The 25,067-nt window shown below is 41.7% G+C and overlaps 3 protein-coding genes across 6 annotated transcripts in view; all 3 read left to right on the top strand.

Annotated features, from left to right (window-relative positions):
- NRIP1 (nuclear receptor interacting protein 1) overlaps positions 1–20,172 on the top strand; it is a 101,390-nt gene extending 81,218 nt beyond the window's left edge. For all 4 annotated transcript variants that reach the window (XM_075909838.1, XM_075909841.1, XM_075909840.1 and 1 more), the window contains one exon: positions 11,344–20,172. In XM_075909838.1, coding sequence (XP_075765953.1) covers positions 11,709–15,197 — 3,489 coding nt within the window. In that variant the 5' untranslated portion in view covers positions 11,344–11,708 and the 3' untranslated portion in view covers positions 15,198–20,172. The remainder of the gene's footprint in view (positions 1–11,343) is intronic.
- The window catches only part of SAMSN1 (SAM domain, SH3 domain and nuclear localization signals 1), a 396,747-nt gene that overhangs the window by 81,217 nt on the left and 290,463 nt on the right, over positions 1–25,067 (top strand). The window lies entirely within an intron of this gene.
- Positions 572–11,322, top strand: LOC142820861 (uncharacterized). The gene is made up of 2 exons (XM_075909849.1): positions 572–6,085; positions 6,436–11,322. The coding sequence occupies exons 1-2, from the start codon at positions 5,515–5,517 to the stop codon at positions 6,921–6,923; spliced, it is 1,059 nt and encodes a 352-aa protein (XP_075765964.1). The 5' UTR covers positions 572–5,514; the 3' UTR covers positions 6,924–11,322.

Raw genomic sequence — 25,067 nt, 5'->3', positions numbered from 1 at the left:
TGCCCTGTGGGAGGAGGGGAGTGTGTTTTTTGTGAACCACTTCGACCTCCTTGTTTGAATTTAGGGGGCATAGTTCTAACCAAAGTTTGTTGCATTGGTTTTTACTATTGGTCTTAAAATAAAATGCATTTAAAAATCAACTGAGGAGGCCTACATTCTGCTTCATCTGATAGAATAGTCATACTTATGCTCCTGGACCACAGAGGGTATATCTAGACTGCACCCCTCTGTCGGCAGAAGGATGCAGATTAGCCTGGTCACGTTGCAAATGAAGCTGGGATTTAAATATCCCGCACTTAATGTGCATAAAAATGGTCAGCACTTTGTCGGCAAAAAGAGGAAGTCTAGAGGGGGATCTGTCAAGAGAGACAGCCTTTTTTGACAGATCCCTTATGCCTCCTGCAAGGAGGTTGACAGGAGCTGTCGAAAAAGGCTTTCTTCCTCGACAGATCCCCCTCTAGACTTCCTCTTTTTGCCGACAAAGTGCTGACCATTTTTATGCACATTAAGTGCGGGATATTTAAATCCCCGCTTCATTTGCAAAGTCGACTTGCCTAATCTGCAAGAGAGATGCAGTCTAGATATACCCAGAACCCAGGAAAGTCAGGAGGGGGCTAAACTCAGCCAGGAGTCCTGTGTTGGGGGGCAGGCAGCACGGTGATCCAGCCCAGCTGCAGCCATGGAGCTCTGGCCCCGGAGCCAGGCAGCTGCGGAACTCCCAGAACAGGGCTGGAACTCCACGGGTATGGTGTTCGAGCCACAGTGGCAGCCAGGAAGCTCTGGCTCCAATCCCAGCAGCAGCTAAGCCTGGGACAAGTAGCGAGCCCTAGCTCATGGGCCATGTGGGCCATTAGGGGAGAGACCTTCCCTGGTCTAGCAACTCCCCTCGCTCGGGACTGGTCAGGTCCGGAGGGTGCCAGACCAGAGAGGTCCAATGTGTAATTTTGTTTTATAGTCCAAATTAATTTAAAGACCTCTGGGTTCAGCACTGAACTAGGATTTAGGACCCCTAACTTAATTTCTAGGCTTGCTACTTGCCAGCTGTGTGATCTTGAGTAAGTCTGTTCACCTTTCTGCAATTCTCCTTTCATGGATAGGTAGGAATGTTGGTCAGTGGCTAAAACCCTGGACTAGGATGTGAGAGACCTAGGTTTCATATTTGATTCAGCCAAGCTTCCTGTATGGCCTTCAGCAAGTCTAGTTAATTCACCCTGCGCCTCCGCTAATGCATCCGCATTTGTGACAAGAAAATCTATTAATGATTTGTTGCGAAGATAGCAAAAGCAATGAGGAGTCCTGTGGCATCTTACTGACTAACAGATTTATTGGAGCATAAGCTATTGTGGGCAAAGACCCACTTCGTCAGATGCATGAAGATATAAATTAATGATTGTGAGGTGTTAAGGTGATATGGCTGTATCACTAGGTAGGTAGATAAAAAATTGTGTTGGTTTTTGTAAATGTGAGTCTAGTACTGCAGGAGACTGAAGAACTAGAAGTTAGCAGGTTTGAGGAAAGGGGGGCTAAGAGAGGTTCATCATAGATCCAGCATAATGCTTCCTAAGCTGACTGTTAGAACCATCAAAACGTTGAGGTTTAGTTACACTATCTATAGTTTTTCCTTTAGAGGGTCCTGTTCCTTTTTCTTAAATTAGTCCATTTGCATGTGTTCTGACGAATTGCATTTGAGTCAAGAGTTGGAAAGGAAGGATAAATCTGAGGTTTTTCAGCTTGTGATCTGTAGAGACCTGTGACAACCTGAATTTGCTTTTTTCCTCCTCATGGTTTGGCTACCCACCCTTCATATGAGAATTCCTGTAAGGGACCCCTCCAGGCATTGCAGATTCTCTAGATTTATGGCTTTAGTACATAGTTACTACTCTTCATGAAACATAGTGGAGATAGAGATCTCCATGTTACCTGGCCAAAAAATTCCAAGGAGGGCACCATGAGAACAAATTTGACTGCTCCTGAGCATGAGTAGCCCTTCAACTGAAATTATCTAGTCCAATATCATTTACTTTCAGTATCTACCCTTATTCTTTTTAAAAATCAGTTCTGAGATAGGAATGATATTGTAATAGTTGCTAAACTAGCCGAGTAGAAAAATGGCATTAGAACTAATTTTGTATTTGATTTATTGCACTGGAGATGAAATATGCATTTATACACACAGAGCTAAACAGGAGAGTTACAGTTCTTTATGGTCTCTGATTAGGTATTATACTGTTGTTTAGAAATAGACTAATTCTTATAACTTGTTGTCATTTTAATGGGTCATCAAAGTTCCTTTGACTTTTAAGCAGTTGTTTAACTTAGTCTGAAAAGATGTTTTCCAAAGTTCAATTACCTCTTGGCCGCAATGGTATTTTATTGACTAAAATGTAAATTTTAGGATTTGTTAACACTTTATTTTGCTGTCCCATCTTTTGATGTCATCAAAAATAGAGTCTGATAGTATATCTGTTGACACCTGGAAGTTATTGCTCAGGGTAAGCTTATGCTCACCACCCAGTTTTTCTCTGGCGCACCTTTCAAGTAAAAGTCCTAGCACCTGCTCTCCTCCGAGTGGAATCCTGCAATTCATGTTACAGCACCTCTGGTTACCAACTGTTTCCTTGGCAAGTAAAAGTAGGTTTGTTCCTTGCGTTTAGACTAAAGTTCTACCAGAAGCTTACCCTTCCCTTCAAGCTTTAGCCAAGCTCAGCTTTGTACTTCCATAGACCTTTCTTCCCTCTGCTTTTCTGCAGACCCTCTCCTTTCTCTCCGCTTCAGGGTTAAAACTTTTAACCCCTCCCAATCTTTTTCACACTTGGATTTCTCTCTCTAGTCCACCCTTCTCCTTGAGTTACCATACAACATGTGGACCAGAGCATGGTGGGATGAAAAGATCACAGGAATTGACACCTGACATGTAGAATAGTGATAGAGATGTAACTATCTTACCCATTACAAAGCTAGCTTCCCCAATTATCACCTCTAATACTATTAACTCACAGACATTTCCCCTTCCCCACCTCTAATATCATTAACTCACTGGCATTCACCTTCCTTCCCCCCCCCCCCCCCCCACATCCCCCTTCTGTTCTGTAATGTGATTTGTCCTTTTCATGTGTGTTCATTTTTTTTTTTTTAATTGTATCCTTTGGTATATATGGTTGTGACTATTTTCTTCCATTATTTGATCTCAGGAAGTGGGTCTGGCCCACGAAAGCTCATCATCTAATAAACCATCTTGTTAGTCTTTAAAGTGCTACATAGTCCTGTATTTTGTTTCAGGAATTGACACCTGTACTATTTGTTAGCTTAGTTATCTGTACTTATTTACAGCCCTTGATTTGGTTTCTGAAAATATGCAAAAACCACTTCTTCGTTAACCCTTTTCACCCAGTTAGGCAGACTGGGGCAGCCCTCTACCGCAGGATCACATTCAGGGTATGTCTACACTGCCACCCTAGTTCGAATTAGGGTGGCTAATGTAGGCATTCGAACTTGCAAATGAAGCCTGGGATTTAAATATCCCGGGCTTCATTTGCATGTTCCCGGGTGGGCGCCATTTTTAAATGCCTGTAGTTCGAACTACCTGCCTACACATGGCACGGTCTAGGTAGTTCGAATTAAAGCTCCTAATTTGAACTACCGTTAAACTTCCTTGCAGGAGGAAGCATATGCTGATAGGGTAGTTGACTACTTGCTTACATCCCTATTTGAGACAAATACTTTTAGAGCCAGACCCAAAAAGCTGCAGCTAGCAACTACTCTCCTCTCATCAAAAATATGAAAAAGTCTGTAATCCTCTGCACCTGATTTCCTGATTCCCAGCTTAATTCTGTTGAGTTTTGCTCAGCACGTTTTACCGGTTACAAAAACATACACAGTGTTGTTTGTACAAAATTACATAATAATTGATCCATCACTTGCCTCAATTAATTACCTTATTAATAGGGCTGGTGAAGTCCTCGTACTTTTATGTACTTTTTTCAGATTTAATCTTTAGCAAATGGCCACTTTGACCTATCCATTTCTCCTGCTGAGAGTAATTTTTTTTTTTTTTTAAACAAATCACATTGTGTAGTTTCCATGAGTAAACTAAACTGTCTTTGGGTACCTTATACTATCAGAGCACCAAGGGATTTGCATAAATACATGTCTTTGCTTAATTACCCAGAAATGGAGAGAGTTAATTTAAATAAAGTATTGGCATAACCCATAGAACATTAGCTGATGTCTGTAATTTAAAAGTTATCTAAAGGGGATTTCTTTAATATTGGGCTTTATTCTGTTGTATGATGTATATAAAGAAGGCTAGAAAAGAATTGGGTTTGGTCTCACTCCTATACCCACACTCCCACCCCATGTTTGTGTGTGGGTTTTGGATTTTGTTTTGTCATCTCAAAAATATACGTGTAGTCTGGTCTTGCAATTCTGATAGCTTTAATTGGAGGGGGAGGGATGCTGAATTCTTAAGTTCTTTCTCCAAAATGTTTATTTAACAAAAACTCAATTTTCACTCTCTCTTGATTTCAGTGACAACATTTTTTTCGTTAGTCATCATAGAATATTTCCAAGGCAAACAAAATTTGGATTTCTCATTTTCTAATATCTTGAATAGTGTAAAATTCAAGGTATTTGTCCCGAGATACCGAACCAGTGCTAACTTGGATTATCATACATCTTTTGGAACGGTAGTGCTAGTCTGATTAAACAATTAAAAGATTAATGCAATTTTTCTAGTTGTAAAAAGTTAACTTATTTTTAAAAATAATCCTCTTGTGCTGCATACTACCTTCCGAGTCTTTTATGGACTCCTGGTTCTCCTCTGAGATGTGCAAACAGTAATAACCCTTTTTATTCCTTTGAATACCTTTTGTACACCAAATACTTGAAGGTGGTCCCTTGTGAGTTCTTTCTTGCCTTAAGTGCAGACCTTACCCATTCTAGACTTCATCACCACCACTTTTTTTTTTTTTATACTGTGCCAGCAGGCCGCTGCCTGCAGGGCTATTTGCATATTTACAAGTCTTAGGTAGTTCATCCACTTGCTTCTGGGAAAGGGAGCAGTGATTGCTTCAGGCTCAGTTTCTCTCCCTCCCCCTCATCTCTCCCCTGTGCCTTTCAGGGCTTCCTTCTTCTCTGTGGCTGTGTCCAGACTCAGGGGTTTTTTCGAAAAAAGTAGTCTTTTTTTCGAAAAAACTTCACCTGCGTCTAGACTGCAGCCGCGTTCTTTCGAAATTAAATCGAAAGAATGCAGCTTTTCTTTCGACGGCGGTAAACCTCATTGCACGAGGAAGAACGCCTTTTTCGATGGAGATCCGTCGAAAGTAAGTGAGTGTGGATGTGGGGAGGCCATTTTTTCGAAAATATTGGCCTCCAGGAAGAAGCCCTGGTGGACAATCTGGGGCATGGGTTGCATGTCTGTTGTTCCTGTCTGCAACCATTTCTTAAAGGGACAGGCACCCTCACAGCCACTTGTTGCAGCAAAGGAGCCAGAGCACACGGCTACTTAGGTGCAGCATGTCCCAGCCCCAAGACCCTCCTGGCCCTTCCAGAGAGCCTTCTGGGGACCCAGCCAGGGGCTCCAAACGCCGGGCACCATCATGGTCTGGGCCAGAGCTCAAGACCCTTCTCGAGCTCTGGGGAGAGGAGGAGGCCTTACAAGCCCTCAAAAGCAGGCGGCGAAATACGGACATTTATGGCCGCATGGCAGAGGCCCTGGCCCAGAAGGGACACTACCCCCGCACCCAGGACCAGGTGCGCTCCAAAGTTAAAGAGCTGCGCCAAGGATATGTCAAGGCCAGGGAGGAGAGCTCCCATTCTGGTGCAGCGCCCTACTACTGCCCTTACTACAGTGAGCTGGACCAGATCCTGGGTGGCAGTGGTGAAGCACGCACACCACGGCGTTTCGTCCAGTCAGGCTTGGCAGACCCTGTGGTGGACGCGCCAGAGCAGGACCCAGAGCACTCAGGAGACGGGGACATGGTGCCAGAGGAGGACAGTGAGGAGACGGCGACCCTCACCCTGGAGCCAGTCACCCAGACCCCAGAGGCCTCCCAGGTGTCATCTGGCGCAGGAGATGAAGCAGCAGGTGAGTGCAGTGAGGTTGTGTAACACCGGGGGGGGGGGGGGGGAAGGTAGGTGGGTGCACAGTGGGTGATGCACAAGGGAAACCTGTCATGCTCAGGCTGATGCCCAGGTCACACACAGTGTTACCTTCAGAATGTCTGATTCCCCTGTCTCAAGGAGAGGGCATGCCCTTTTGGACAGCTGTTGCACACATGACTGATTGTGATAGAAATGTAGCCGTGTTACTCTGATCTGAGGAAGTGGGTCTGGCCCACGAAAGCTCATCCCCTAATAAACCATCCTGTTAGTATTTTAAGTGCTACAGAGTCCAGTTTTTTAAGACTGATTGTGTCTTCTTCTTTTCCTCCACAGCCAGACCAGCCGTGCAAGAGGGCCGCAGCACCCCAGCCCCACCTCCACCTCCATCTCGGGGACATGGGAGCCGCAGACACAGGCGTGTGTATGCGGACATCCTGAGGCAGCATGTGGAGGCCGTGCAGGAGCTCAACTCCATCCTGCGAGAGAGGGCGGAGGCAGAGGATCGGTGGCGTGACCGGCTGATGGAGGAGCTGGTCCAGCAGCGCACGTCCCTGACTGCCACTCTCAGGGAGGTCTGCGGCTTGCCTGTTCCTGTGCCTGGTCCTGCTCCTCCAGCACCCCATGACCCCGCCCCACCAAACCCCCCTTCCACAACAGCATCCCTTTCCCCCCCTGGCCCTCCTCTCCCCCAGGCCTCCCCGTCCCAAGAGCACCCTATCCAGCCAACCGACAGGTGCACCACCCGATCCCGTGGCCATGATGGACCCCGAACACGAGGCCCAGGCAGGAGACTGCTATCAGGCAAGCACCGTGCAACCTGATCCCCTACCCCCCTCCAGGTTTCAAGTCCCCTTCCCCCTCCAGGTTTCAAGTCCCCTTCCCCCCCTCCAGGTTTCAAGCACCCCCATCACCCCAGTTAAATGACAAACAAAGTGTTCAACAAAATGTTTATTGTACATAGTTTTTTCTACATCAAAAATGAACAAAAGCTTTTTTATGTTTGCAACAGTTATACTATTTTTTGATTGATATTTAAAAAAATAAAACAGAACTTATTATTTTGAGACAAACCCTGGTGTTAATGATTTGTCCAAACAGGGTCAGGAGATGGGTTGTGGAGGGAAGCTTCTTTTGGGCCAGGGCCCAGTCCCCAGTCCCCAGGCAGAAGCCCCTCAGTAGAGTCAGTGGCCTCCACTTGAGAATTGCTCCTGTAGGGCCTCCCGTATGCAAACAGCAGACCGGTGAGCCTGGCGGATGGCAGCTGTCCGTGGCTGGGCAAAGTGCCTCTCCTGGCCATCAGCACCTGTACCCCACCCTGGTAGGAAGGCCTCCCCTTTCCTCTCCACCAGGTTATGGAGAACGCAATACGCGGCCACCACCTCAGGGATGTTGCTCTCCCCCATGTCTAGGCGTGTGAGCAAGCACCGGAATCTGCCTTTTAAACGTCTGAATGCACATTCCACCTGGTTGTGAGCCCACTTAAGGTGAGCATTAAACTGCTCCTTGCTCGCATCCAGGTGGCTGGTGTAGGGCTTCATCAGCCACGGCATCAGGGGGTAGGCCGCATCAGCCACTATGCACACCGGCATGTGCACATCCCCAACTGCAAAGTCGTGATGCGGGAAAAATGTTCCTGCCTGAAGCCTCCGGTAGAGGTACGAGTTCCTGAAGATGCGGGCATCATGTGCCCGCCCTGACCACCCAACACAAATGTCAGAAAACTGGCCACGATGGTCGACCAGGGCCTGGAGGACCATAGAAAAGTAGCCCTTTCTGTTAATGAATTGGGCTGCTCGATGGGGCGGTGCACGGATTGGAATGTGTGTCCCATTGAGCGCTCCTCCACAATTCGGGAAGCCAAGGGCAGCAAAGCTGGCCATGACGCTGTCCAGATCTGGTAGACAGATGAGCCTGTTGAGCAGCTCCGAATTGATGGCCCTCACCACCTGCAGAAAGAGACAGACAACAAAATGCTAGAAGGGGTGCCTTATCTCTTAGGAGGAGAACCCACCACCCACCTTCCCTCTCAAACACCCCGGGAATCCCCTCCTCAGAACCCCCCCCCCCCCCAACAATTCAGGGCGAGTGGAGGAGCTCCCTCCCACTCCCACTCCACTTTGCCCTTCCTGACAGTCTCCCTTCCCCCCACCCCAAACTGTGACTGTCCCCAGACAATGACTTACGTCCATCAGGATGGATCCAACAGTAGACCTGCCCGCTCCAAATTGGTGTCCCACGGAGCGGTAGCTGTTGGGGGTTGCCAGCTTCCAGAGGGCAATGGCGACCCTCTTTTCCAGGGGGATAGCGGGCCGCAGGTGGGTGTCTTGCCGTTGCAGAGAAGGGGCGAGCCAGGTACACAGCTCCTGGAAAGTGGTCTTTCGCATCCGGAAGTTGCGTAGCCACTCTTGGTCATCCCAGAGCTCCATCACGAGCCGGTCCCACCAGTCAGAGCTGGTGTCAAGCCTCCAAACACGCCTGTCCACAAAGAAGTTTGGAGGCAAGGGCAGTGCGGCTGCTTGACGGACGAGCCCTTCGTACCTCTGGTCTGGGTCCAGATGGGGAAGTAGCCTCATGACTGTGTCATGCAGATGCAGCAACACTTGCAGTATGAAGGCGTGGGGCCATCGCCTGCCCAGGGGCAGCTCTGGCTCCATGCCAAAAAAATGGGTCTAAAACAGAAAAACCTCCACAGAAAAAAGCTGCTGGGGTGTCCCAGGAAGCTGAGCACTCCAAACCAGCACTGCAATGCCTTGCTTACCTCCTAGCGGGACAGCAAAGGCAGCTGCAGAAGCAGAGCAACGGGTGTTCAGGAGTGTCCCTTTAACCACGTCTCTGCAAAGGGCAGGCAGGCAGCAGCACCCGGAAGGAAATGCTGCCCCCATGCCCTGGCAGAAGCGGTTCCGGGTGGCTTTTCATTTCGAAAGAGCATCCAGCAGTCAGGACGCTCTTTTTCGAAAAAGCGGATCGATTTTCCGATCCGCGTATTGTAGTCGAGGCTTTCGAAAGAGGCTTGCAGTCTAGACATAGCCTGTTTGTTCTTTCCCTACTGCTGGGGTTGCTTCCCCCTTTAATTAGCCCATCAGCTGTAGCTCAGCTTTTAAACTGATCCTCTAATTAGGTACCAGTTAATTTATATTGATGGCAATTTGAGTGATGGGGTACTGAGTCAGCTCCTGACTCAGCACCATTATTACACAGCCTTAGTTTATTAGGACTGCATTTGCCAACTACTTGATGTTCCCATTAGGTACCCTGATTTTCAAAGATTGTTGATTTTAATTTACGTTAAGCTGACTACCCCGGGGTTCGTTGTTAAATAGCTGTTAGTTAGATGGATCCAAACATAGCATCTCTCTTTAGGTATTGTTCATATCCTTGGTGAAACAACCATAATTAATTATTTTATAGAATACAGGTAGCATGTGTCTCTGTTTCTTTGAGCAAGGCTGAAACTTCAGTAATCTTTAGATGACTTTAGACTTGATAGTATAAAAATATTGGGGCATCATATTTTTGAAAGGGCTCATTATAGTGCTTGAAATATAAAAAGTGAGGATTTGCATAACTTGAGTATATACATTACAAAAGTATTCAATTTTAAGTGTTCTACTGATCTGTTCAAAACAGTATACCTTTAGCCTATGTCTGTATCTCTTCACTGAAATTCTGGCAACAGCATAACAACAAAGCCTTGTTCTTTAAACTCAAATTCACACCGCATGTATTGGACGTCAAAAAGCATGCTCAGTCTTCCACTTATAAGTTTCCTTCCATTTACTTGAGCATTTTTACACCAGCTGTACACTTAGGCCTGATTATTCTCTCAGTTGTATGCAGTGCAGTTGTCTCAGTTATTGCAATATCCATCCTGGATCTGTGCTCTTAGAGACCGAAGTGTAACAATCAATAAATATAGTCCTGAGAAGTTATTGAAAATGTCTCACCTGATTCCAGAGCAAGTGCTATTGTTGGGATTTCCAGAGTAAAATTTTATGATGTACTCTTACTTATGGAAAAAATCAAATAGAGTTCTCTACATATTAAAATAAAGTAGGAAATCAAGGGATATTCTACTGATTTACTGTAGCCTTCCAGGGAAGAAAAGTCCCCTGGAAACTAATGTAAAAATAAAATGCCACCAAATATCCATTAATTCAGAATTCACCCTCTCCTGGCCCCGAAACTTTTCTGTTCTGTCTCCAGTGTGGCTGCTGCTAGTTCGTAGCAGCAAGGACAGAATTGTGGGGGAGGGGAAGGAGAGAAGAAGTAGGTGTAGTTGGCATTCTTCAGTGCAGTGCAGCAACCTGCTGTGTTGTGCCCATTGATAATGGAGGGCTGATAAGCATCTCATGATTAGACTTCTTAGACTATGGCACATGTACTGGTGGCATGTGAACTTGATAATTCCAGCTGCTTAACCATACTTTAAGAAGATGGTACTTGAACCAATACAGTTTGGGAGCCACGGCTCGGATTTCCATTGATTTGGAGAGAGGCAGAGAACTGGTCATAAGGAAATTGAAGTGGATGATGGGTGTTAATGAAGGACCCAGTCATCCTGTTTTATTCAGCATCAGGGAAAGGAGGGAAACTATTTATAATTGGCACCTGGTCTGGGGTGTCAGCCTTTATTTGTTTTTACTTTTATATCTCCTGTGTGTCATCTGTCTGCCAGGCTAACATGTGAAAAATTAAGCTACCTATTTAAAAAATCCAATACGGATTCAAAATTAACCTTTAAAAAAGCCTTCAATCTTTCCTGTTCTATCACTGATCCTCATTAAGAGTTAGTGTCCTAAATAATGGAGGGGAGGGGAGGCGTTTACAGGATGTTCTGTGTAAGCATTATTTGTTAAAAAGATACAAGTTTGAAATATATGCCAACTTAATTGTTCGAACTATGAAGTTTTGAAATACATTGGGATTTTCCTTTTATACGCTCCTGTTGTGTTTTGTGCTATAAGAGTGCAATCTTAGAATGTACAGTTATGACCACCTCTAATACCTAGGCACATAATTGTTTCTTTCCTCTAAATTTTCATTCTCTAGTATAATTGAACTTGTTCGTTATAGGCTTTGTGTCCTTTTTTTCTGTTTTTCTTTAATATGGTTATTTATTACATCAGTGTGTGGGAAACATGACCTAAATAAAACACATCCTGTGCCACTGGAGTGTGTCTTATGTTCTAGATCGCGCTCATATCTTTTTTGACCTTTTTTTTTTTTGTCTTTTCTCTTTAGAAATTTGACATGCATGATGGAGGTGGAAAAAGGATGAAAAACAAGCTGACATACTGGACAAAGGTGAAGAAGACGAATGTTTAGTAGAACTTTATTATGTTTGGAACCATGTTCTAAGTAATTCTAGACAAATTTCATAAATATTCTATACATCTCCAGAGACTGTTATGACTGAAAATTTGTCTCGTCCACAACATACACTGGAAGAAGCTTGCATGGAACCTAACATTTGCTTTAATTCAGAGTATGTGAAAAAATTATAGATTTCTACCTATTATTTATTAATCTTGCATCTCAATTCAGCCACGCCAAACCCGTCTTTAAAGTGACTAGAAACAGAGCTTTTGTGGATACTTGTATTGAACATGACTCATGGAGAAGAGCTTGGCTCTGAGATGCACCAGGATTCTGTTGTTCTAACTTACTTAGAGGGATTACTAATGCATCAAGCAGCAGCAGGCTCAGGTACTGCCATTGACAAAAAGCCTACAGGGCAGAGTGGTGAGGATCAAAACTTTAAGAATTCAGGAAATATATTTCCCAACTGTCAAAGTAATGGTCCTGTTCTTAACACACATACATATCAGGGATCTGGCATGTTGCATCTCAAAAAAGCAAGACTATTACAGTCTTCTGAAGACTGGAATGCAGCAAAGAGAAGGCGGTTGTCTGATTCCATTGTGGATTTGAACGGGAAAAAAGAAGCTTTGTTAGCTGGCATGGTTGAAAATGTGCCTAAAGGCAAACAGGATAGCACATTACTTGCCTCTTTGCTTCAGTCATTCAGCTCTAGGCTGCAAAGCGTTGCTCTGTCACAACAGATTAGGCAGAGCCTCAAGGAGCAAGGGTATTCCCTCAGCCATGATTCTTTACAAGTGGAGAAAGATGTAAGGTGCTATGGTGTTGCATCTAGTCGCTTGAAAACTCTGCTGAAGAAAAGAAAAGCAAAAGAACAAAAGCTGGACACCACTTTGCCTGATGCAACAACGAACCTGCCTAAGGAGAGGTTTGTAGAGTCTCCACATACAGGGCAGAGTGGACCCAAGGCAATGAATGAACCTCTGTCATGTGCTGCAAGATTACAAGCAGTTGCAAGCATGGTAGAGAAAAGATCTAGTCCTACTGCTTCGCCTAAACCTAGCATAGCTTGTAGTCAGCTAGCTTTACTACTTTCAAGTGAAGCTCATTTGCAGCAGTATTCCAGGGAACATGCTTTAAAAGCACAACATGCAAATCAGGTGGCAAGCGAGAGACTTGCTGCCATGGCTAGATTACAAGAAAGTGCCCAGAAAGACCTTGGCCATTTCAGTCTATCAAAAGGAATGCCAAGCCATCTGAATGGAGAAACGAGATCGTCAACCAAAATAACAACAAACAAAAGCAATATGGCACCATTTCAGAGCCCCGTTGGAATCATTCATTCTCCTCCCAGAAATGTAGGATATAAGAATGCATTGGAAAAGAACCATTTAAAACCATCTCCTAGCAACAGTTTGCTTTTACATCTTCTCAAAAGTCAAAATGCTACAAAACAAACCAAAGGGCATGAGCAGAATGAGAGAGTGGGTGTTTTTGAGGACCGTAGCACACCAACTACTGTGGATGAGTATTCAGACAACAATCCCAGTCTTACAGAAGATGAGAGCAGTGATGATGAAAGCTCCCATTCTAACTGTCTTCCTATAGATTTATCTTTCAAACAGAGGATAGACAAACAAGATTCTGGACTGCCTGCTTCTCTAGATAATCTGACTCGGCCATTATTGCATAATTGGGATCCAAAAATTCCATGTCTAGAGAACAGTATGGAGAATAAAGAAGATAAAGGCACTCCTAGAGATTCAAAACTGAATCCACATCAGAAAGTAACACTGCTTCAGTTATTACTTGGGCATAAGAGTGAAGAAAACAAAGAGAAAAATACAGACACTCAGGGACCACACGGTGTAGCTGATGTGGCAAAATTTACTGTACAAACTGATAAGAGGACTCCTGTGACAGAAAGTCCCACTGCGAATCGAATAACTCCATTAAGCACTCCTCCTTTACTTATTTCTACGAAAGCAGACTCTCCTATAAATCTCTCCCACCAATCTTCTCTAGGAGTCAAACGCAATTCACCACCATATGCTTGCAACATCCAGCCAGAGGGGCTCTTGAATCCAGCATCTAAACATTTGATCGATCTTACAAAAAATAAAGAACTTCAAGGAACTAAACTAAACAGAAATGAAAGTGCACAAAATTCTGCTGCTTTCAGTGCCAGCAAGCTGTTGCAGAACTTAGCTCAGTGTGGAATGCAGACTTCCATTTCAGGTGAAGAGCAAAGAACCAGCAAACAGCTGCTACCAATAAATACGGATAAACCAATAGGGTTGATTGATAGATTGAACAGTCCTTTAATCACAAATGTACCAGGTAAATTTGAAGAAAACAAAATATTCAGTTGTCATTCTACATCCACCGAACAAGGACTTCCCAGTTCAGAAATAGAAAATCTCCTTGAAAGACGCACTGTCCTTCAGTTGCTGCTGGGAACCCCCACTAAAGGCAAAAGTGAAAAGAAAGAGAGGATGCTTTTAAAAGATGAAAGTTCACAAGAACAGGCTTTGAGTGAGCAAATATTGACAGTAAAAATAAAAACCGAACCTTGTGAAGAATCAAATACGCCTCCTAATCTAAATGCCCAGCCAATAACAGAACATAAGGGTAACAGTTTTCAAGGGATAGTTCATTCAGTGCAGAGAAACATAGGTGCCTCTCCCATGTCTGAGGACTTGAAACCTGAGCCTCGTTTGCCTGATGATTTTTCTTTTTCAAAAAATGGCTTGTTAAGTCGATTGCTGAGACAGAATCAAGACAGTTACCCTGTGGATGATCTGGACAGAAGTCACAGAAATAGTGAGCTGACAGTTCTAGACTCAAAGAGCCTTTGCACCATTCCTAAGAAGAGAAAGTTTCATACCGAGCCTTCAGAAAGTCCATTAAAAAAGGTAAAAAGCAATGTGCCCGATGCTTCGAACAATCCAATTTCTCCTGCAGAGGCATTGTATCGGCCTTTGCTTAACCAGCAAGAGCTGAAATTCAACAGAAGTGATCTTGAATTTAAATATGCTGCAGGTCAGGGTTCAAATAATGAAAGTGAAAATAGGAGTTGGTCTAGAGATAGTAAAGGCTTTAATGTGTTGAAACAACTGCTTCTCTCAGAAAACTGTGAGAGAGATTTTTCACAGCATAGGAATAGTGCAGTAACAGAGGGCAAGAAGAAAGGAAATAAAAGTAATGTAGCAAATAATAAACCTGAATTTAATGTTTCTGCAATAAATGCCTTCATGGGAAATCCTGTACAACCAATCAGTTGTGTAGATCACAGGACATTTCAGTATCCAGTAGCAATGAAGAGTCCTACAAGTTCCCCGTTCTCTGAACATTTGGGATGTACAGTATCTAGACCTGAATCTGACCAATTTAGTGTTTGCCCCATCCCTGGTGAAAAAGGCCCTATCAGATGGGTTATCACGGGAATGGACAAGGGTGAATATGAAAAAGCCTCCCCGAGACTGACCAAAACCAATCCGATATTGTATTACATGTTACAGAAAGGAGGCAATTCTGTTAATAGCCAAGAAGCACATAAGGACATTTGGAGTGAACCTTCATTTATGGAAAATTCAACTCCTGTTACAATCAAGGAGGAGTTATTACCTGACACTGAACCTAAAACGCCTCTACATAATGTAAGAAGCCCTTACAATAGCCATATGGGGAATAAGAGCTCCCATAAACATAATGTGAATGGGGACGTGTATGGACTCTTGGAAAAAGTGCTAACAATCAAAAAAGAACCAGAGTGAAATATATAGCCAACACAATGAGTTTACAGTCAGTGGGTTTGAATCTGTGTATTAAAAAAAAAAAACTGTATAAACTGAGCATGATTTGAGAAAAGCATGGTCTTGTTGAATCATATTTTCATTTGAGAAATTTTGTTTTTCTGGTGATATTTAAAAACATGTAGATATGTTTGCTTTACAGTAGATAGTCGCAAGGAAACTGTGAGTTGTAAGCTGTACAAGACACAATTCTGTATGCATCAAACTAAGTTATGAATAGTCTGTGACTGGATCCTTATTGGAGCCACAGGTATTTAGGTATAAAATAAAATGGAAGCATACAGCCGAGGTGGTGGTAATGCATTCTGCTGCATTTCATTCTTTCCATGTAGTATATTCCTTTGTTTGCTTGTTTGTTTGGCCATTTGAGCATAGAGACCATGTAAGAGTTGATGTTTTTTTTTAATGTTTCTGAAATTAAGAATTTTGTAAGAAATGGAACAGTCCATCCAGGGTAATAGTACATTACATTTGGTAATCTATGTCAGTTAATCAAATGCACTGAAATGTAATTTTTAGTGCTTCCAAATTGTGTTTTATTATTTTTGTAGTCCTCTCCAAATCATGGTGTGATGTCGTTTTGTTTTGTTATTTCTCCTCTCACTTGCTTTTGACTAGAGCATTCTGCAGGACCCAGAGTAGTACTCATAAAATAGGGTTATGATTAAACATTTGTTTAGGTTTTCCTAACACTTGATACAAAAGGCAGATTTTCATCTGCACTGTAATAAAAAAGTGGGTCTTTTTTGTCCACTTTTACTCTTCTTTCCCCTGCTTTGGCCCAGGTCTGCAATGTATATAGTGTTGTGCCAACTATACGTCTGCGAGTGTGAAAAATCCACTCCCCTGAGCAACATAGTTAAGATGACCTAACCTCCGGCATAGACAGGGCTAAATCAGTGGAAGAATCTTCCAGCAACATAGCTACAACCCTTCAGGGAAGTGAATTAATTATACTGATGGGAGAAACTCTCCCACTGGTGTAGGAAGCGTTCTACATTGCACTTGTGCTATGGTAGACGATAATGCAGACCTACCCTTATAAAGGGAAGATAAAAAAGCATCTTAGAATTTTGGGATTGAGACTTGTCCTCGTGGCCAGAAAACTGTCATTGATTCCAGCTTATGGAACACATAAGCAATTTTTTTTCAGCACCATATTGCTTTCTGTCAAAAGAACAGTTACTGTGTTCATACAATACATATTTCATATTTCAATGGAAATTATAGTATGTTGGTGGAAAACATGATAGGTCTTCCTATGAATAGAGCCTCATGTATATCCTGCCAGTATTTACTTTGTGAGCAACTGATCTGTAGTTAAAACACTGGCCTTTCATCTCTGAACACCTAGATTCAGAACAGTTTGTTAGATGTCACTCTGGTTTTGTTATATTCCATAGTGGGTAGTGGACTACATCTCCAAAATGGCCTGTCTCTTCTCTTCCTCTGCCTCCACCCTATATTTTGTAATGTTGGCACCATTGGTTCAAAATCAGTCTTGGACTGGAGTAGTGGAGAGTTGTAGATTAAAATTGAGAAGCATTAGAAGTGGCATTATGTGGGGAAAGTAAGGACTGCACACTTTCCCAATGTCCAGTATGACCCCTAAGGAATGCCAAACTTCTGTAGAAAAATGTGAAGAATTACTTCTCTCATTCCTCCCAAAACAAAAATAATTACTAATAACACGAGTACTGCTGAACCTAATTTATCCAAAACTGGATCACGTATTTTTTTCATTGAAAATGCCCTGTGTTATGAGCAAAACCCTATAATAGCTAGATAATGAAAGTTGTAGTGTCTTAAAGAATGCATATTTGACAAAACAACCAGGAGTCCTTTGGCACTTTAAAGACTAATAGATGTATTTGGGCATAAGCTTTTGTGGGTAGAAATCACTTTGTGAGACGAGACTCCTGGTTGTTTTTGTAGATACAGACTCACACTGCTACCCCTCTGAGACCTATTTGATAGTGTCCTATACAAATCATCCCAAAAGATATATAATTACAGAGGGGCTAAAAGATACATTTGTATATTGTCTGGGTGGTGTTTAATATATTATTGAGCTGTGTAAAGAAGATATGTATTTAAAAACCTTCATGAGTCTAATATTGTTTTAAATTGTATTATCACTAGCCTGTTTTCAGTTCAGTAAATTACCAAAAAAAAAAAGTTTTTCTCTTTAATAGTTAGCATTTACAATAAATGGCCTGCTGACAAATGAAATTTATCCTAGAAATTAAATGTTAACAAGGTAAACTATATTTTAAATTATTGCCATTGGAGTTGAATGTTTTTATATGAATCAGCCTGACACAAATATTAGAAAAAGATGGTATTTGTTCCATCCATGAAACCTGTCTCAAAGTCTTAAGTGATTATTTTTCTTGAAATTACATATGTATAGAGCTATGAAATATAGAATCATAGTTCCTAGAATAAATACAAAGTTGTAATTCACTTGTGGGGCACTGCTTACTTCACATACAGTAGGAGGCAACTTGAATGAAGTAGATATGGTTGGAAAACTTCTGACAAAATTCTGTTGAAAAATGAGGGAACATCAAACTTCACTGTTTTCTAACCAATTCTAGCAAGGAGTGGCAAGGAAGCCCATAGTGGGTGCTTACCTTTGTATTCATTTTATGGTAGTCAGTTATTGTTTATAATATATAGTTCTTGTTTTTTAAAGCTTACATGGCGTTTAAGTTAAAATGTTAACTGTTTTAACCGTGAACATTTTAGCTTTCCTTTTAGATGAGGTTAATGAAAGAGGATTGCAACTCTCAAATGTCAAGAGTTACAATACGGCAAAATAACATTTTAGAACATGTTGACAGAAAGATCTCACCAACTGCAAGATTTGCAACAATGGTCAGTAAGACCCTAGAAAAGAGATGAGGGCATTCTGCTGGTACACAGTTCCTGCTAAACTGGTTATTTAATACTATTCATTTATCCACTGGGTGAGGGGGATATTATCTATTAGCTTCCTCCAGTGTAATACCAATGTGATTCTTGACCAGCCAAGGGAATTTTTAAATATGGTTTGCCCCCATTCATATTGGTAAACTGAAACCAATTAGCAAGGTTTATCTTAACCTAAAAGACTTGATATCCTCTCTGTTAACTCTCACCCAAGAGTTACAGGGGAGATCACCAAAATTCTCCTTATGGGATTTCTCTTCCCAGTTGTTCCATCAGACGTCATGCAGGGGTAGGGCTTGCTTCACCCTCAGACTATTTGCAGCCCTGTCCTCCAGTTGCAGCAAGTCCCCAGATTCTGGAATCTGCATGGATTCTGAAGGATCAGTACTAGTTGAAGGTCTGTACAGAGACTCAGTTTGTACGCTTTCTCACAGCTCTATAGCCTTAGCAATCCTCAGCTTCATGGCTCAGTAGAACCTTTCTATCTGGACATATACAGCTTGTGGCTTTCTCCACTACCATCTTCAAATGGGGATTCCCAATTGTGGAAGTGAGGGACAGAAAGCAGTACATCTTGAGGTTGCAAATTGGCACTCTAAACCTGTATGGAAGGAGCTTAAATAATCATACCCTGGATGGGAATACTAGGTTAGGAGAAGGGAGCAGGTTTGGTGAATACTGCTGAGGGGCCTAACAAACCCCAGGTTTGCAGCACAATGGGGGAAGGAGGACTTGTGCTGCACAATATTCCTGTTAAGCGGGGTGGAGAGTGCCCAGAATTGCACTGTCTCCGTAAGAAATGAGGTGTGCGGGATTGGGGGCAGAGTTGCTGTTTCTGGTTTCATTTCTGCCTCAGTTTTAGAAGTATAAACAACTAAGGTACATGTGACCATAAAAGAATCAAGGCTAGGGAAGCTTCCGCTGATGCTAAACCATCATTTCAGGTGGAACAGTTTAAGAACATCAGAAGATTGAAAGGGAATTCAGCCATATTTTTCACTTGTTTAGCCATCTCTTGTTTATAACATTTTAAAATGCTTAATTTACAATTTAAAAAAAAATAAAGATATGAATGATTTAAAATTTCCCTGCTAAACATTGTCAATGAAAGAGTACTACAGCGCTCATTGATGTCTGTGAAATATTACCAGTTTTGTTCTCTGCAGCATCTTACAGAAGAGTAAACTGGTAAGTATATATTATATATATTTATATATGTAAATAAATTGACTTGTTAAACATATACTGTTAAAATTGGTTTTTAAAAGGTGATGTAAATAGTGATTTCCTTAATGAAAAATACATATTTTGTATTGCTCTAATGCAAAAGAAAAAACCTTTTAATCTTTCTTTTGGTTATGTATATTCTATGTACAAGTGTAAATATGATCACATAGGTTTAAAAACTTTTGCATGTAAGTATACAGTTGCAAGTCTGGAAGAATGTATAGAAAATACCTTTAATTTAAAGTTGTGATTACCTGCTGCATGAAAAGTGCATGGGGGACCCTGTGCATCTGTGCATTGGCAAAAAAGTCTTAAGTCAGGTCAGTTCATCAAAACACAACAGTATTCCATTTCTGGACATGACTTCTTCTGTGGTATTTTAGCTTTGTGAAAGAATGTGCTTCAAATCAAAAGGGTCTGGAAAAAAAAACCTCAAAACTACTTTTAAAGCATAAAGAACTCACACAACTGTAATCGGTCATACATTTTTTGAACTCCATTTACAATAATTGAGATATTGTACCGAGAGTATTTCACCATTGCAAAACAATGGAATGACAGTTCTCATTGCCATACATAAATACTGGGGTTTACTGCAACCAAGTTTGTTGTGATGATGTGTTATCAGTAATATAGCTGGTCTCATTTTTTATTAGCAATTAATTTCTTCATGTGATGTCACAAAACTTGTACATACTGCAGAGTGGAGTTTTTTAAAATCTTTCAGTGTTTACTTCCTGCAGAAAATTTGAATAAATGAGAAAAATGCATTGTGTTCATGGTTTTTTAAATCTACTTTTATGTGTCCTTTCTTTGTATTGAGTCTTTACAGTCCAATAGCACTACGTAATTTTGTAAACTTTCAGCAGCCAAAAATGCCTGCAAGAATTCAAAGGACCCCATATCTTCTTCAACAAAATGTGCAGTAAGAAATCAATAAAAGCTAGTAGGAATGAGTGGATACTCAGACTAAGATTCAACATCATTTTTAATTCTGATATCTGTGTAAATGTCCTCTGTAATTGTAATTGTGATGTTATTTCAACAAATGTTAGGTACGGAATATTGTGTTCCACCACAGAATTTTAAGCAGCTACTAGAATAATTTATTGTAGACCTATTGTGTCTAGAGTAGCACAACTGCAGGCAAGTAATTCAGAATAACTTTATACATTATAGATTTTCCTTGCCTGCACTTCCAAACAGGGTGATAAATATTTGTTAATCTAACTCTCAGGAAACGTCATCTGGAAAGTATGACTTCATGGGGGTGATGGATGGATGGATGGTGGTGATAGATCCTTCTTCCATTGAAGTCCATGCAAAACTCCAAATGGTTACAGTGGAATCAGGCCTTTGTTACACCTAACCCATTTCTTGTTTTTAAAGATAACAAATCACTTAAATTAGAATGATTTTTAGGAGCCTAAGAGTTATGTGCCCAAATCCCATTGAATTGAATGGGATTTGGGATCTTACTCCTTGATGCGACTTCGCAAATCTTAGCCTCAAACTACATGTGCCTAATACTGCCTCTGAAATATACCCATGCTTTGAGCTGAACAGCAACAGGAAAGGAGGGGAAATTGGATAGCCAGGGAAGGGAATGGTGGTAAGGATCAGTTGGTGAGGGCTAACGGGCCTGTTCCTTCTGGCATTAAATCCCTTTCAAACTCCTAGGGAGACAGTAATCTCTAATCATCTGTAACAGAGAGATTCCTGCCTTTCTTTTATACCTTCCACAACTTTTGCCAGGGCCACTCAAGATATTTAACTGAGACAGTGCTTATCTTCAGAGATTCTTCTTCATCATTCTACACGGTAGCCATTTTCAAGAGGTTCACTGATAATTGTGTTCATCTCATTACCAGTGAAGTTGGGCCTCCTTTTAGTTCACTCCTGTCCCTTTTTCTGTCCTAAACGCCATTGCTTCCATCTGTCCAAAACCTGTTTCTGTAGCCATTTTGCATGCTCTGGTTAGAGAACTCTAAAATATCTCCCCACTTTTAGTTGCATGTCTTTTAGCATGCATGCGTTACTAGTAAGTGGTAATTGTTGATTAGCACATGGAAAAATTCTCCGTGTGTGGGTTTCCATGTCTCTTTGAGTGCACAAAATGTACCCATGAGAGCTGTAAATTATGGGAGCTACTTGTGTGTGATCCTTTTCTGGGTGCTCAGGTGTTCCTGTACTACCAGGCCTCGAGAGAATTTCCTGAATATGTTGTGGCCGAGATGGCTAATAAGATCTTTTGATACACAGAGGAATCCTGAGAAGCAATAGACAGATTATTTTTCCTCTATTTAGCACTGATGTGGACACTGCTAGTATAATGAGTTCAGTTTTAGTGTTGGCAGTTGAAGAAGGATGTTTATAATAGGGTTCAGAGAAAAGCTACTGGAATGACTGAAGGATTAGAAAACATGCCTTAAAGTGATAGATTTCTCTTAGAGTAACTTGAATACAATCTGTAACTACCAATATTGGGAATAAATGCATGGTGATGGGCTCCGCAATCTAGCAGAGAAAGATATAATACAGTAAAATGCTGGAAATTTAAGTTAGACAAATTTGGGCCATAAATAGGGTAAATTTTTAGCAGAGTAACCAACCATTGGAAGAGTTTTTACCAAGCATCATCATGGATTCTTTATCACTAGCAATTTTAAATAAAGATAGGATTTAAAAAAAAATCCCACTTGAGTTAAAAAGGAATTATTTTAGAGATTTTCCTGTTAAGCAAGAGATCAGACTAAATGATCAGAATGGTCCCTTCTGGCCCTGGAATCAGCATCTGAGGCTAGCAACACACAAATGGATTAAGTTCAAGAATCACTGTCAATTTCTAAGTAATATACAGCTTTTTAATAGTTCTACCAGGAATGCTTGACCACTGACATGGCTCCTTTAACACATTTGTTGCTGCAGATGCCCAAATTCATGCAGAAGCCTCTTCCACATTCACAACCAAGCTAAATAGCGATAGAAATGTAGCCGTGTTAGTCTGTTGTAGCTGAAACAAAATACAGGACTATGTAGCACTTTAAAGACTAACAAGATGGTTTATTAGGTGATGAGCTTTCGTGGGCCAGACCCACTTCCTCAGATCAAATAGTGGAAGAAAATTGTCACAACCATATATACCAAAGGATACAATTAAAAAAATGAACACATATGAAAAGGACAAATCAAATTTCAGAACAGAACGGGGATGGGGGGGGAAGGTAAATGTCTGTGAGCTAATGATATTAGAGGTGATAATTGGGGAAGCTCTCTTTGTAATGGGTAAGATAACTCAATTCTTTATTCAGACTCAGGTGTAAAGTGTCGAATTTAAGCATGAATAACAGTTCAGAGGATTTTTTCAAGTGCAGTCTTAAAAGGCTTTTGAAGCAGGATGCAGGTAATTAAGTCATTGAGAGAATGTCCTTACTGGTTGAAATGGCAAGTAACTGTTTTTTCTTTGTGAGCCTGTCTAATATCTGTTTTGTGGGCATTGATCCTTTGGCGAAGTGTCTGAGACGTTTGTCCAATGTACATAGAAGATGGACACTTTCGGCACATGATAGCAGAAATTATATTTCTGGATGAGCAGGAACACGTGTTCTTGATCTTATAACTCACTTGGTTAGGTCCAATAATGGTATCAGCAGAGTGAATATGTGGACAAAGCTGGCAATGGGGTTTGTTGCAAGGGAAGGTACCATGGTTGGTATTAGTGTGGTATGTCCTGTGGTTGTTGGTAAGAATAATCCTGAGATTAGGTTGTTGTCTATAGGAGACTATGGGTCTGTCTCCCAGAGCCTCTTTGTTTCAACCAAGCTAAAGTGATCTTTACTGCCCTGCAGGAGTGCATCCTTCCTCTTTCAAACTCCAGGAAGCATATGACAGATGAGTGAGCTGCTCCTTTTGGGGAACAAATAATTTGGAATGTTTCTCTTCTGTCCAGACAGCTGCTGCTCCAGAGGGAGGACTGGAGATACTGTTGTGCTGTAGAGCTCTCAGCACAGAGAGCTCACAGAGCTACAAGGGCGTCCCAAGAAACAAAAGGGATCAGCTTTGCCTTTACACAACAATTCACTGTGGGATTCTTACCGACATTGCTTTGTTCTATCTGTGGAAGGTGCTAGCAATGTGGCATCAAATGCCAACAACGGGAAGCAGGAAAACCAGTTTGACCGGTTTTCACTTCTGGTGACTTTTGCATGTTGACAGCACTTTTAGTTGCTAAACTTTCCCAGTGAAGACACAGCCTAGTCCTTGCTACAATAAAGCTTTTGCTTGTTGGGGATAGGAGGCTGTTGAGCACTCATGAATGACACAAGTTTTGTCACTCAATTGCTAAAGCCTGAATGCCTACCCAGTGTGGAAGAAGAGTGGAAATATTTTAAAAGTGCAAGTACTACTCACATTTTCCCCTTAAAAGAGTTCGTTTTCTGAGAATCCCATCCTGGCCTCTCTCATCTTCTGCAAATAGCCCAGCATGTGATTTCCTCAGTTCACACAGGACATCTGTAGCAAAGCCAAGAAAATAACCCTGAGTACTTGTGCAGTGCCTTAACTCCATGACTGTCAGGAGTCCAGTGTCATCTTAAAGACTAACAAATTTTATTATGGCATAATGTTTTTGTGAGCTGCAACTCACTTCATTAGATGCATAAAGTAAAAGAAACAGATAGTAGGGATACAGATGTGGGAGCATTACATCAGAGCTAATTCAATCAGGATGGATATAGATAAGGTGAGTATATGTAAAGTGGAAAATTACTCATTGTAATGAAAGCTTCAGAGGGTTAGCTGAGTTAGTTTGTAACTAGAAAAACTTAAACAACAAATAGTCTGGTAGCACCTTAAAGACTAACAAAACATGTAGTTGATATCATGAGCTTTCCTTGGTATAACCCACTTTTTCAGCTGATTGGAGTATTTAAAGTCTAGATCCAACAATAAATGGGGGAGGGGAGCGAACAGAAGCAGGAAAAAAGGGAAAAAAGACCATGTTCCAGTAGTTACACTCACGGTCTCTTCCTCCCCCTCCCCCCCCTTTATTTATTCTTGGATCTGGACTTTTAATACTCCTGTCATCTGAAGAAGTGGGTTGTGCCCATGAAAGTTCATACCACCATCTACATGTTTTGTTAGTCTTTAAGGCGCTACTAGACTTTTCATTGTTTAAATTTTTTATTGTAATGAGACCTTTTCAGTCCCTATTCAAACCCACTCTGACAGTGTCAAATTTGCATATCAATTCAAGCTGGGCAGGTTCACATTGCAGACTGGTTTTAAAGGTAGTGGTGATGTTGTGTGGTGTGTTTTGTTTTTGTTTGTTTGCTTGAGCATTACAGATTTGAAAGTTTCCACTGTGTGTCAGGGATGTTTTCCCACTGTGTTTTGTATGTTACTGTTCTTGATGTCGGATTTGTGTTCGTTCATTCTGTTGCACAGAGAGTCTGATTTGTCCAGTGTATATGGCAGAGGGGAATTGCTAGAACATGAGGGTATATATCATACTGATACCTGTGCAGATGAACTAGCTTTTCATGGTATGGTTGGTGTGGTGTGGTGGACACCCTATGATGGGTGTCACTAAGGTAGATATGTGGACAGAGTTGAAAACGCTGTTTGTTTGCAGGGATTTCTTCCAGTTAGTATTGCTGTGGTGGGGTGTGT

This window comes from Pelodiscus sinensis, chromosome 1 (genome assembly GCF_049634645.1).
Source record: "Pelodiscus sinensis isolate JC-2024 chromosome 1, ASM4963464v1, whole genome shotgun sequence".
In the NCBI taxonomy this organism is placed as follows: Eukaryota; Metazoa; Chordata; order Testudines; family Trionychidae; genus Pelodiscus; species Pelodiscus sinensis.
Note: the sequence above shows the minus strand (reverse complement) of the source record. Positions and strands in the feature narration are given on the sequence as shown.

Coding starts and splice junctions, on each gene's coding strand:
- LOC142820861 (XM_075909849.1), top strand. CDS start 5,515: ATGTCCCAGCCCCAAGACCCTCCTGGCCCTTCCAGAGAGCCTTCTGGG. Junction 6,086..6,435: donor CGCAGGAGATGAAGCAGCAG/GTGAGTGCAGTG, acceptor TTTCCTCCACAG/CCAGACCAGCCGTGCAAGAG.